Source organism: Lytechinus pictus, chromosome 6 (assembly GCF_037042905.1).
Source record: "Lytechinus pictus isolate F3 Inbred chromosome 6, Lp3.0, whole genome shotgun sequence".
In the NCBI taxonomy this organism is placed as follows: domain Eukaryota; kingdom Metazoa; phylum Echinodermata; class Echinoidea; order Temnopleuroida; family Toxopneustidae; genus Lytechinus; species Lytechinus pictus.
Window position 1 is genome coordinate 21,264,240 of NC_087250.1, and position 15,307 is coordinate 21,279,546.

General features: G+C 38.2%; 1 protein-coding gene across 1 annotated transcript; it reads right to left on the minus strand.

Annotated features, from left to right (window-relative positions):
• Positions 1 to 4,791, minus strand: LOC129255774 (uncharacterized). The gene is made up of 3 exons (XM_064100574.1): positions 4,545 to 4,791; positions 2,868 to 2,986; positions 1 to 2,049 (listed from the first exon to the last, which is right to left on the minus strand). The coding sequence occupies exons 1-3, from the start codon at positions 4,606 to 4,608 to the stop codon at positions 1,714 to 1,716; spliced, it is 519 nt and encodes a 172-aa protein (XP_063956644.1). The 5' UTR covers positions 4,609 to 4,791; the 3' UTR covers positions 1 to 1,713.
• Positions 4,792 to 15,307: the final 10,516 nt, after the last annotated feature.

Consider the following 15,307-nt stretch of genomic DNA (forward strand, 5'->3'; position numbering starts at 1 on the left):
GAAAGTTCGCCCCTCCTACCAAAACACCCTGGCGCCTCCCCTGGCTATATGGCATGTTATTGCTTCTACATCCGAACTATTGGAAAAATGCAGGCACCCTACACTTTGGAATTCTCTTTTTGGTGACAAGCTAATGAGTCAAGTATAAAACACCTATTGAAAATATCAGGTCATTTAATTATTAACGATAATTAGGGCAAACAAACAATCATTATAGATGATGGAAATGAGAGAAGTGTTTTGAAATATACACAGAATAATTATATCACATACAGGTGCATTTCTACTCTAGTTTACATACAATTTAACTGCCTTTATAAGTTCACCACCCAGATCAGGCCTTAACCAACTGGGGGGGGGGGGGGGGGGTGGGGGTCTATTTGATGACCCCCGCCCCCTCAACGATTCACACAATATCTCCATAATGCATAGTGGTCTTGGCACAAGCTTTCATGATTTTTTTTTAAACAAGTATCGCACAACTTTCAACAGTGTCAACACCAAATTTATCGTGACTGCACATACAGATTTAAGGCCACGATCCTTTGAAAACTTTTCATCAAGTCAAAAAATGACTAAAAAAAATTATTTTGGGTACAAATTCAATGCAATATTTCTATGTTTCAATAAATCAATATAAAAATTCACTTTTAAAATTCAAATGGCTGAAATGACTTAATTTTAGCATAATCATACTTCAATTCAATTATGCTTGCAGAGATCACTGCGCATTGTGGAGTTATCACGTGAATCGTTGAGGGAGGGGGCCACATTGACCCGCCCCCATTGGAATAGGGTTAAACAGTCTACAAGTTGACATTTACTAAGTCAGGTTTGAACAGTCTACAGTTTGACATTTACTTTGTCAATTAAAAAACAAAAGCAGTTTAAAAAAATGTTGACATCACTCAACATAGGAACTTCTTTAGAGCAAAAGTTCATTGGAAGAAAACAACTTAACAAAATATAAAATTACTTATAATTAAGACCATACTTCATACAACTAAAAACTTTCTGACTTAACCCTAAAAAGACTAGGTTATTTTGGGCCCTGTGAAAACTTTTTTTTTTTTGGGGGGGGGGGCATCAAGTGCCACCCCTCCCCATGCGCATTGTGGAGTTATCACGCAGATTGTTGAGGGAGGGGGGCCAAATTGACCCCCCGCTGCCCCCAAAGGAAAAGGGTTAAACAGTCTACAAGTTGACATTTACTAAGTCAGGTTTGAACAGTCTACAGTTTGACATTTACTTTGTCAATTAAAAAACAAAAGCAGTTGAAGAAAACAACTTAACAAAATATAATAATTAAGACCTTACTTCATACAACAAACAACTTTCTGACTTAACCCTAAAAAGACTACGTTATTTTTTGGGGGGGCATCAAGTGCCCCCCCCCCCCGAGATCTCGGCCCAGGATCACTGTGAAACTTTGCAGGTGCGTAAAGCATTGCGTACACTACAAAACAGTGTCATCACTACTGAAGTTGAAGCGAAACAAAGTATAGTTATTGAATGCGGGCTGCAAACTGGCTTCAGATATCAGATAACGAGTCGACTAAACAGTCTACAGTTTGACATTCACTTTGTCAATTAACCGCCCCCCCCCCCTCCAAAAAAAAGAGAAAGTTTAACAAAACATTTATCAACACAGGAACTTCTCTTAAGCAAAAGTATCTGGAAAGGCAATAAACTTGCTAGCTCACATGAGGACAGTTAGATGTTGGTATTCATTATTGACTCATAGGCTGTCTCGAAGATTCTGAACTCCCTGATCGCACTGCATTTTACAGCTCCTTTCATCTCATAAATGTATGTTTGTAGGAACTCCCACGCACCACAACACTGAGGCTGGTATTCTAGATCCAGGACATACACTGCTTTATAGCATGTATCTACGGCTTTCATTAAGCTTCTTTGTTCCAATGCCCGCCTTTCCACAATGATGAAAATTTGCACTGGTTTAAGGAGAGGCCCAATGACTAGTATGAACGGTTGAGGTCGACTTTCAGGTACAATATCTTCCAGGAACTTGTCTAGTGCAAGGTTTTCCTGAACAGAAGAATGAGAGAAAAAGAGAAAAATATTCATGCAAAAGAGGTTCAGAACTGGATTGGCAGGAAATATAATTTTGATAGATAATTCAAGCCAGGATTACCTTAAGTACAGATCTTCAAATGAAAAAAAATAAAAATCTGAATCAAAATTCATGGAACACACCGTTGACCAAGAGTTACTGACCCTGACCATTGGCTGGTCACATGACATGAGGTGGCTATTTTCCCGAAACAAAACATGTTCAAGTTCAAGCATATTTTATCCATTCTTGATCAGGAACTTGCACTACACGTAGTCCTCTTCGCTGAAAGAAATGACATTTGCTCGATGTGAAGAATGAACTATATGTCGATTTATAAATTCATTATTCATGTCTAGAACAAATCAGGAAGTTGGGACTTTTTTTATTGAACACAAGCCATTTTTATGGGTTCGTGATTCATGTTCCTGATTCTGTCTAAGTTTGGGGGGGAGGAGGAAAGCTGCACACTGTCTAAGTGTTTTTACCGGGTAATTGCACATAAAGAAATGTTCAATTTACGAGAATCACAAAATCAATTCTTGTGAGAGTGGTTATGAGAATCAAAATTTATTTTCATGGAATTTGCATTAAACAGTGTGGGTAACCAGATCAGAATCATACATACAATACAAATGTCTCTCGCAAAATTAGAGATTTCTCCTAAGCTGCAACAGAATTGAGCCTCTGTTGTATCTAGAATCTCCACTATAAGATACACACTTTATAACATGCTAACTAACAGGACCAAACAGCATTACAATTTAAAAAAAAGCAAGCTGACCCAACTTACATTTTGGACATCTATGAATCCTAGTTGTGCTTCCCGGGTTGAATATCTGCCCCCTTTCCCCTTTCTTCTACCTGGAAATAGTACTGGTAACAAGCCAAAGGCTAGATTGTTATTTTGCTCTGAATATAAAGAAATAAAAAAAACAGTAACAAAATCGTTAAAAAACATCTCATTAAAAAATCAGTCTCTTTCCCCAGATTTATTTCAAAGACACTTCTATTTAACCCTATTCTAACTGGGCATTTTCAGTGCTTGAGATTACTGGGGGGGGGGGGGGGGGTGGGTGTGTCAATTTGACACTCCCCCCCCCTTAAGACCTTAAGCAAAAAATCTGGTTTCATCACACTCACCCTTTCTTTCTCATTTTTACAGCATTAGCTTGAAGAGTTCAGAGACTTATTCTATTGAGTGTTATTCACTTCATTCTAATAATTTTGTCAGTCTTTACAAAAAATATTTACAATTCTTGACTTATTTTCCTTTCATTTAATATTTTTCTTTTAAGTAAATTAAATTTTAAAGTAAATTTTCTCTCGCACCCCCTTTGAGAACACCACTGAAACTGGTTAAAAACAGCCGATAACTTAAAAATTTATTTTCCCCATGGTGTTTGCCGATTTGAAGACACCATTGCAAAAAAATTGGCTCAGCGAGACGCGACGGGCCGCGGCGCGGGGACGCGACCAGAGTGTTTAGTAATAGCCCGGGGAGCGATGCGAGTGACGCTGTATAGGCCTACGTCCGCGTCCTATTCACTTTCTTTGATATGTGAAATTTATCTGTTCATCATTGATTATCTAAAGAAAATGAATCTTGTCCTCAGATCTGCAGATTTATCTTTATTGCAATGCCTGGACTCATATAAAACTTTGGTGTTCGGGTGATGCAAATTAAGAGCGACCACTAATCCCGGGGGGGGGGCACTCAGTATATAATGCATAGTGGGTATGTGCCGCGGAGGGGACCCCCATTTTTACACTCAAATTTCCGTTCCAAGGCATAGCATTTTTGTCTTATTGAGAAAAAGAACAAAGAAAGCCGCTCCAAGGCATAGCATTTCCATCTTATCGAGAAAAAAGAAGAAAGAAATCCGCTCCAAAGCTTCGCATATTTTTCGTTACGCCGTTCCGGTCGCATTGATCTGCTACAATTTTGGTGAAAAGCGGCCGTAGAGCGCTTTTCGGCCATCGCCTAAGCGCGAGCGCACCCGGCGGAGGCCGCGCTAGCTGCGTCATGCACGATTGCCCGTTCCATAAGGATGCATATACGCCTCACAGAGATACGGAGATCCGTTCCGAGGACCCCCGTTTTCACAAACATTTGTAGTTCCGAAGCCCGTTCCGAGGACCCTCCTTTTACAATAAGCCCGCTCCAAGGCCCCCGTTTTTTGCCTCGCCCGCGGCACACCCCTACCACTTTTTTTGTCGAGTGCCCCCCCCCCCCCGGGCCACTAATTTACAACCGCGCTGCAAATAAAGCAAGCGGGGCGAAGGTTCGCGGTTGGTCATCAACGCGACGCAACGACCGAACACGACAGAACACTACACTGATCTGTGGCTAAAGTCATTAAATTTTAAGTCACCACATTCACGTACATGCATATAATTTACCTCTGCAAGAGCTATAACTAGCATCAATCATTTGTTCATGAAATAAAAAAGAAGTTTCTATTCTTACCTTCAAATTTGTCCACATAATCCCCAAGCCCCCATCCTCGCAGCACCGTTTCGACGTACGCCATGTTGCCAGAGTACGGTATTTTGTACTTCAAAATTAAGAACTTCTGAATTTTACACTGCGCGCACGTGTCAATAAAACAAAACACAATTATGTAGAAAAACTAAATACACAATCGCCGTGTATTTCGCATATCAATAAAACAAAACACGATATGTAAAAAATCTAAGTTCACAATCGCCGTGTATTTCGCTCATATACAAAACACCATTGTGTAAAAAAAATAATAAATCACAATCGCCATTTCGCATAACACGGATGTGGAAAAACTTTTCCCAATCATCATGTATTTTGGACTCCATTACGATGTAATATTTACCCAAACGAGGTTAAATACCCTTTTTACAATTCACATATGTATTTTAAATGCTTACAAACTGGCAAAGTAGACATTTTTTACCAGATCTTACATAGATTGTGTATAATTTATTCTTACATGCTATTTTTTTACTTAACATTGGCAATATTTCTGTGAGTGTATATATATCTTGTATGGATTATTTCTTTCGTTTCAACTTTGATTTTTCTTTTTTTATACAAATGTTACGACAATTTCATGGAATATTGTACTGTACATATTTAAATTTTGTGTCATATACTGTCTTAATTATTCAATTATGTATTGTCAATTTCAATGTGGAAGGGTTAAAAAGGAAAAATAAATAAATAAAAGCATATGGAAAACAAAATTATTTGCATTAGCACAATTATTTTCAAAAGCCTTTTCTTACTTGTTTTGGTTGCAACTTGCAGTCAAACTCCAGGAACCTTTAGCATGTTTAGTTGAGACTGGCCTCCGCTGCCACTACCGTAGATAATAGCATTAAGATGATTTAAGTCAACTTGGCGGGTAACTTGGATATGTTATTTTAAAACAATATTTTGGAGAGTATTCACCAGAAATGGAGAAAGACAATGTTGATTTCAACGTATTATTACATTATCCTTCTCCCGTAAGATCCATTCAAGACTGAATTGTTGGTAGCATTTCTTGTCAAAATAGGCAACTTTGATACCATCGATGTGTTCGAATCATCAGCTAGGGCTTGAAATGACTGTAAAATATTTTACTTAATACACGGCATTTCTTCCAGTTTGCTCAAGTGTACTAATCAACCAATCAAAATGAACCATTTATTCTACCAAATATAGACATGTTTATACCACGGCAATGGCTTGACGCCCCCTAATTTGAATTTCGATCAATTATTATTACCATGTTACGGATTAATGCACATAACTCGGTGTCAACGTTTAACAATTGAACACGAGTTATGTTTATTCCACAGAAAGATAAGGAGGTCTTACTTGTATACTACGATAGTGAGAATCGCCCCCCCCCCCTCCACACACATTGACCCACCCCTCCCATCTCGTTACAAAGTGGACAGCTATAGACTTCAACATGATACAAGTTTGCACTTCTAAGAGATGAAGTATTTTCAACGATTTCATCTGACAACGGTGCGGCATAGACGAACGAAACAAAATCAGTTTATTTTCATTATTCACGTTTTTCTTCAAATTTCACGCTGTCGATCCAAATGTGAAGGCACATCGTATATTGGTCCAGACCAAGATAGGTGATTTCATATCTGTGGTAGGGAACATCTTGACAACAATTTATAGTCTGAAAGTGTCAGTGATAAAGTTAAGGTGGGCAGTGATATGAAAAACTTATAACCAACAAGCAAAATTTGAATACGGCTGAATTAAAAGTGGAAATGATGTTTGTCGTTCGGGACTTAGCAATGTCCCGTATGACGCCCAACACTCCGACAGCTGAGAGGTTTTTGTCGAAAGTAAGTGGACCGGGACAGCATATTGTCCATAGATTCGGACCAGACGAGAAATTGCAAATATTTCGTTTGCCCAAGAACACCACTGCTGTTTTGATTCACAGATTTTCGACAAAAGCTGTTCTGTCATTAAGGAACATCTGGCAAAAGAATATAAGCGTTATTTGATTTTGATTTGATTTATTGTTTTCTTCTGCATCCATGGAACATTCGTATAATACATTTTCCATAACATAATAAACATAATATGTTAGCATTTTTGCATGAATAATAAATAAAGTGTACTAAAAAAAAAAAAATTCTAGACAAAAATGATTAACTAGCAAATTATTATATGATATTCACAATTTGCAGGAGACGGATTGTAATCATAAGCAGATTGCTTGAAGAAAAATGACAATCCCAAACTAAACTAATTAAATTAAATAATACGTTTATAAAGCAGAATGGGCATATATTTTTAAATACGAATCATCAATTCATGCAATATTTTTAGTTTGAAGATGAAGATGATAGAGGTGAGGGTGACGGTGATATGATGATGATGATGATTATACAGTGCGCCCCCCAAAAAAACTATACACTTTGAAATGGCTGCCAAATACAAAAGTATATCACTTTGGAGGGAAAGACCTACATGTATATATGGAAAGCCAATAAAGTCATCTTTCACAGGACACCAAAATGCTGGAAAACTATTCATGCTTGAGTGAGCACTACCCACTTAAACAAAAGGTATGAACATTAGAGTGGGCAGGAATTAGCCTTTCGGTTTCTTTCAATTTTTGAGTGGCGAGTCCCCTGAAACTTGCACACTTGAGGGTGTTGTGATGAATTAATGGTCATTCATTATCAATTTATACTGTTAGAGCAAGGAGGTTCTTGGTTAGAGCAAATTTTATGAATTATCAAACTCCATGCATGAGTGAGCGTGAAGTGCAATCTTTAGTGCAGCATTTTAACCTTACAATGTGGGTCTCAACAATGTGTTCATTGGTGTCAGGAGAATAGAGGTAAGAACTGACTTCAGTGGGTGAAGTAAGCTGATTGGAAAAGAGTCAACAGAACGTTTAGCCTCCCTCCTACAGGTCCGCCCCCCCCTCCTGTTGAGATTGAGACTGATTGCTATTACATGTACGCATTAAGTACAGAGCGGACTGTCAATTTGATGATAAATTCTGAAAATTAGGTCATCAACTTTTACTTTATTTAATCAACAATCTGTTGGTAAATCAACTCAATCAATGTGACTAATCAAATATTCACCTTTTTCAATAAATTATCAAACATTTAGCTTTTTAATAAATCATTTCATAAATCATCATAATTAGTCAAGTTCTTAATAATAACAATGGAAAAGAAAGACCCATTAAACATAAGTCACTTGGCATTTAAGTTTTAAATAACATCCAGGGGAAAGGAAGGGGGTGGAGGGCGGGGGTGAGTACATGACATGTGATTTGTAAGAGAACACAAAGAAGAATGCCCCTTTAATCCAGTCTTACCCTTTCTCACCCCCTTGCATGGGCGGAAATCCCAGGGGGGACAGGGGGGACGTGTCCCCCCTACTCAAAATAGTAGGGGGGACACAATATCAAATGTCCCCCCTACTATTTTTGGTCTTTTATGATGGTAAGAAATACATCATTCTAAATCTAAATAAAACATGTATTTTGGGACAAGTTGGGACGAGATGACCTTACTTTTGGGATGATAACCTTTTTTTTGCTTGTCAAATTTTCCCGCCCCTTGTCCCCGTAGGCGGACCAGGGGGCCGAGGGGCCCGCCCCCCCCCCCTCCCCTCTTGGCGGAGCAAAAAAAGTAAAAAGGGAAAGAAAGAAGGAATAAAGGAGGGAAAGGAGAGGAGAAAAAGAAGAGAAGGACGATGAGTAAATAAAATAAGATGAGGGGAAGACTTGGAAAATAAAAAGAATCTTTCGTGCCACTATATAAAATTTTCGCTCGCGCTTCGCGCTCGCATTGCCTGTTAGGTGATTTACATATCTTGTTCAATATGGAGCTCGAATATCAAGTTTGGAAGTCAATATACAAAACATATTTCACCTCGGAAATCGAACTTTCATTATTTTGTGTGATTTGCAAATTGATTTTTAAAAAGTGCTCTGTAAAAATGTCAGTTTTATGGTCTGAATATTAACAGTTGCTGCTTGCGCTGTGCGCTCGCAAATTTTAATTTATCAGGTACCTATTATTTTCGTGTATTTCATAAAGTTTTCAAAATATCCCTTTTCAGGTCTGATTGTTAAGATGTATCAGCTAGCGCGCTGCACGCTTGCATTTTGATTGGCGAGTTATATATGTTTCAATATTGATTATACAACAAACTACTTAAAAACCCCTTTTCGTGACAGTTTATCAAAAATTCTAGCTCCCAATTTGCGCTCGCATTAATGGTTAAAAATACTTTAACTGATGCATCCTATTCATAATTACAAAAGTGAAATGTCCAGTTTTTATGCCATAATATCATCAGATTTCGCGCCCTCATTAGGCATTAATAAATATGATATTAATTTGATAATTAAATTGTCCCTTTTGTTTCATCTCGCTTAGCAAGAGGAATAGTCATCATTTTCATATTATGACATGTCGTAAGGATGTCCCGGTCCTATGTCAAAACTCAGAGTAATAATAATGAAAATGTCAGCTCTTTTTTAAGTGCGATCCATATCCACCTTACAATTTTTCTACAAAGTGCATGAAATATAAGGCTGAAATTGACTCCATTTTTCAGATCGGAATATCAAAGTTTCATGATTTTCATGATTAAAGATGTATTTAGAATGCCTAGATTCTAGGTCTAAATATGAAACACGCGCGCGCATGTTTATTCAGATACTCAACTTGTTCTCTATTTAAATCATCATCCAGTTTCAGATCACAATATCAAAAATTTTCTGCTCGCGCTTTGTGCTCGCATTATTAATGTAGGAAGACCCCATATTACTCATCCTTTTCATTATTTACAAAACATGAACGGAGTGGCCCATTTTTAGGTCTAAATCTCGATTTTTTTTCTTCTGCTCGCTCTTCGCGCTCGCATCAATTATTAAATTATATAGCTATCCTGTACACGATTAAAAAAAATTAATTTAAATTTTTCATTCTTTCTTTAGAAAGTTCAAAATTGTTCAGCTTGCGCTTCGCGCTCGCATCTTTTGATTGTTGAAATATGTCACGCCTTCATGGCTAAGTGCAAGCAGTCCTTAACAGTTACCTTTTCAACAGGTACCAGTTCAAAACGTATATAAAAATTTTCTGCTCGCGCTTTGCGCTCGCATTATTAATACTCATCCTTTTCATGATTTACAAAACATGAATAGTGTCTCGTTCAGTAAATATAGGACTAAATCTCGAAATTTTCCGCTCGCGCTTCGCGCTCGCATCAATTGTTTACTTATATACCTATTCTGCTTGAGTTACAAAAAGTGCTTAGAATTCCAATTCTTTGGGCGAAATGTAAAAAAAAAATTAGCTTGCGCTTCGCGCTCGCATTATTTGATTGTTAAATGCTACTTTAACAGGTATCTTTTCCATCAGTTCATTTCTGCTCGCGCTTTGCGTTCGTAGTAATTATTAAGTTGCATACACATCTTTTTCAGGATAACAAACATTGCCCAGAATGTTCAAATTTCAGGAAAAAATACACAAAATTTCCAAAAAATTAGCTCGCGCTTCGCGCTCGCATCATATAAATAAGGATTATGATATTATATATTAATTTATAACAATAAAGCTAAGAAGTGACTAATGAGGACTATTCCTTCAAAGAAACAAACAAAAATCATCTTCGAGCTGCCGATCGGGGAAAATATGGCTGAAACAAATTTCCGCCCCCCCCCCTCCTATTGGCGAAGGCTGGATCCGCCCCTGTGTCCCCCCTACCTTTTGGGAGAGATTTCCGCCCCTGCCCCCTTGCATGTAACAGGTACCATCACATTACTCTGACTCTCGCAAGCACACTTGCTAACATCCACATAATAAACTAAAAATGCTACACTAAAATTACAATTCCTGTTTACTCATGCATTACATATCAATTTAGTAACTCATGAAATTTGCTTAAGAAACCAAAAGTGATCTTAATTCATCAGTTATTTAGCACAACACCCTTAACGATGCAAGTTCCAAAGGACTCGCCTCTAAAGAAACTGGACGGCTATAGTCCAGGGGCTGGGGGGGGGGTTTCAGCTAATCGGGTACATAAGGTTTGATGGTCCCAACATGTTGGCATGATATCAGTGGTCAAGAAAATGTGTTGCTGCCGGGTCATATCCTGTACGGAAGGCCCACAGGACCCCATTTTTGTCGGCCATCTTGGATTTTTCATGAAAATCAATTATTTTCATATTTTTACACAAACAATGGAAAAATATTAAACACTCTTAAAAATACCTAGTCAATTGACCAAAAAAAAATTCGTCAAAACATGGTCTTATTTGACAAACTTGGAATTTGTCAAATAATTTGTCATGCAAGCAGATTTCCTTGACAAATTGAATTCGTCAAGTATTTATGGGGAAAAGATTTGTCATTAGACAAATTTTAATTCGTAATGAAAAGTGGTCTTATTTGACGAATTTTCATTTTGATTCGTCATGCTAAGAAATCAGTTTGTCATGCATGGAAATTAATTCGTAATGTATGAAAATTAATTCGTCATGTAGCACTGCACAGAACCCCACTGCATGACGAATCGTTCATGTCACTGACAACAAAGTTGTCATGGCATGCACAACTTTAAAATTGTCACACAAGTATTGACAGTTACACTAGAGCTGTATACAGTATAGACCTAACTGTTGCACATGTAAGTTAGAACTCTAGATCTAGATTCTAGATAACTTAATAATGTGTGTGATCTGAAATGCAAGACTAGATTCTAACTTATCTAGATCTAACTTAGAATTCCAGATCTAGGGTTAGGCTATCAAATAAAAAAGGAGAGACCCTAGATCTAGAGGTCTAGGCCTACACTCCACGCAGACTAGACTCTAGGAGTAGGACCTAGCCTAACTGTTACGTCTAGTTACGAATACCGGTACGAGTGGGTAATGAAGTGGAATTACGTTAGATTCTAAGTTAGATCTAGATCTAGCTAGGTCTAACGAACTTAGATCTAGTAGTACTAGTTCTACATCACTAAGTTAAGGTTCTATAGATTATGTAGACTAGTCTAACGTTAGACATAGATCTAACGTTAGATCTAGATATCTATTCACAATTCGAAAAAAATCCTTTGTGTATTGCTATGGCATAACAGTCAACGTTGTCGTTGAACTTAGAGGCTAGCGGTAGGCCTAGGCTATGCCGACCTATGTACACAGACCGTAACGTAAGCGGCCAGGCGATATCTAACTTACAGCCTAGTAGTGGTAGTAGTAGAGTCTACATGTGCAACAGTTAGGTCTAGGCCTATACAACTCTGTAACTGTCAGTATTTGTGTGACAATTAAAAATTAAGTTGTGCATACCTGATGTTCGACGTCGATTGTCACTGCGGGGAGGCCTAAAGTTATGGATCTGAAGTGCCGCCGGGCCTGGAGACATGCAGTCAGGGAAGCGAGAGTTTGCGATTGAATGGCGATACCAAAATTTAAAAAATTGCTCTCCAGGCAGGGCGCATGCGCACGATGTGAATTTTGACAAATCTTTTAAGATAAGGAAACCCGTTTTAAATTTGTCAAAAACTTTCATTCCAAAATTCGTATTGTATGTCTAAATTCGTCCCTCAATTTGTCAAGTCTGATAAGATTCGTCTTCTGCAATCTGACTGACAATATCCATTTGTCAATTCGTGCTTGTTGGATTCGTCAGTTAAAGTAGTTTGTCAAAACAGGATTTACATTCGTTATACGAGAGACGTGAATTAGTATTTCCCGATTTTTAATTTGTCAACTACTAAAATGATTTGTCAATTGACATAAAGTGATCGTCATAATGACGTGACGAATTTTTACTACCAGTTTGACAAATCTTTGCCCCCACTTGACTAATAAAAACTAAGAGTGAATAAATACGCATTTTAAAATGATTTAGACAGTAGAAATCGATTGCAATTGTTCTCTGGACAGTCCGGTTAATATTTTTTGAAAAATATAAGAATTTATGCCAAAATTTTCATGTTTTTAGGAAAAAATTTGCATGTGCATTGATATCTTTCTGTTTTGTCATTAATATCAATAATTAATGCAAAATATAAGCATTCAACACGAAAGAGAATATATTAACGAGAACATTGATATGCCTCATTACAGTATTAATGTCTTAACTTGCTTAGATATAGGGAAGATACTTCCAAATGTATTCCCTGATATTGCGATAAAATGACCCCAAAAATCAACCTCCGTCACTAGTCACATTCGTGATACCGACTTCAATGCGCTCGCTAACTTGCCTTTCAAAAGAGTACAATAGACTCGGTCTTGCCTTGCCTTTGTTGGTGTGACTACACGCATAAATGCATTTAATGAGCGTCGCGATAGAAAAGTGTATATTACATAATATTGGTATGAGGGCAAAATGCGTTTTTTACATATTTAAGCAACTTTTATGTTAATGAAACCTCTTGGAAAAGTAAGAGGAGGGATTGCTCTGCATGTCGCAAGCAATTACATTCGGACACCTCAAAAGCATAGTCCCGCAAGAGCCTGTCGAAGGTACCCCACCCTTATCCGAAGCTTGACTATTAAAATATCTTGCCTTTTGGAGACCTCAATGTGGCAAAATGATGCTTGGTTAGGTAAAAATACAACTTTTATCTTCTTGAAATCACTTGCAGACGAAAGAGTATAGGCTTTTCCCTATCAGCTACAGTTAAAGAAATGAGGGCACAAAAAAAACCTACCCTCTCAGGGGGCTGCCCCAAGTCACCCACCCCCTTTTTCGTATTTTGCCCATTTTTGGAAAATTCGTCATTTTGGAGCCACATTGATAAAAAAAAGTGTTTCTACTATGTAGTGAAACCACTTTTATTGTTTTAAACCACTTGGAAACAAAAGAAGAAAAAAAATCTGCAAATTTGGAGCCCCCATTGAGGCTAAAGGGTGTTTCTGCTAAAAAGCAATCCATTTTCATTGTCTTAAAACCACATGGAGACGAAAGAGTTGGGTTTCCTCTATCAGTTACATATAAAGAGGTGCTGATACAGCAAAGCCTACCCCTGTCAGGGGCTCCTGAAATTACCCACCCCTTTTCCGTATTTTACCGTTTTATTAGAAAACCTCGAATTGGGAGCCCACATTGAGGCAAAACGATGTTTCTCCTATATTGCAAACAACTTTCATTGTCTTAAAACCACTTGGATAGGAAAAAGTCGGATTTTTCTCTCTGCTACATATATATAACAAAGTGCTGACACATGGAAGCCTACCCCTCAGGGAGTCCCTGAAGTCACCCGCCCCCTTCCCGTATTTAGCTAATTTATGGGAAAAATCTGCCAATATGGAGAAACTGAAGAGGGTAGGCGTTGATGTGCCAGCATCTTTTTATAATTATGTAGCTGATATTTAAAAAAAAAAAATTTTTAATTTCCAGGTGGTTTGAAAAATAAAAGTGACTTTACTATTATATCAGAAACGCCCTTTGCCTCAATTGTGACTCCAAAATGACGAATTTTCTAATAATTAGACAAAATAGACAAACAGGATGGGGTGACTTAATTTTCGGCAGCCCCTGAAAAGGGTAGGCGTCGATGTGCCAGAACTTCTTTATATGAAAAGCTTACTCTTCCATCCCCAATCCCAGGGGAGTTAAAAAAATAAAAGTTGTTTTACTACATAGCAGAAATACCTTTTTGCATCAATGGGGCTAACACCTTGGTCATATTTGCTCTATACGGCGGCCGAACGGCGAGTCGAAAACAGCCGTTTTATTAATTTCGATTCAAACCACCTATATGTAAATGTACAAAAAATGTTAAAACGGCTGTTTTCGACTCGCCGTACGGCCGCCGTAGAGCAAATGTGACCAAGGTATAAACACTGCGACTTTTCCAATAAAGAGGGAAAATAGGCAAAAAGGTGGGGTGACTTCAGCTGAATTGAGTAGCTTCGATGCGCCAGCACGTTTTTTTCATGTAGCTGATAGAAGAAAGCCTAATATTTCATCTTTCAGTTGCTTCCAAAAAATAAATTGGCTTCATTATATAGCAGGAATGCAAATTTGCCTGAACGAGGGGGTCAAAAACTGCGAATTATTCAATAAAGTGGGAAAATAGTCAAAAGGGTGGGGGAGGGGGGGATTCGGCAGCCTCTGTTGGGGGTAGGATTCTGTGTGCGAGCACGTCTTCAAATGAAGCTGATGTAGAAAATCCTACCTTTTTGTCTCCCACGAGTTACAAACAAAAAAGCGACTTTCTGCAAAGCAGAAACGCCGTTGGTCTCAATGGGGCTCCAAAATGGCGAATTTTCCTAGAAATGGGCAATGTACGAAATAGGGATTGGGTGACCTTTGCCTGCCCTGAGGGGGTAAGGCTTCGATGTGCAGCACTTCGTTATTAAGTAGCAGATAGAGAAAGTACTACTTTTTCGTATCCAAGTGGTTTAAAGACAATGATAGTGGTTTGCTATATAGGAGAAACATCTTTGTGCCTCAATGTGGGCTCCAAATTCGCAGATTTTCTAATAAAAAGGTTAATTTACGGAAAAGGGGTGGATGATTTCGGGAGCCCCCGACGGGGTAGGCTTCAGTGTGCGAGCTGGGCGCGCGCGTCTTCAAATGTAGCTGATGGAGAAAATGCCATCTTTTCGTCTCCCACGAGTTACAAAACAAGTTACTTTTCTGCAAAGCAGAAACATCGTTTGTCTCAATGGGGCTCCAAAATGGTGAATTTTCCTAGAAATGGGCAAAATACGAAATAGGGGTTGGATGTCTTCAGCTGCC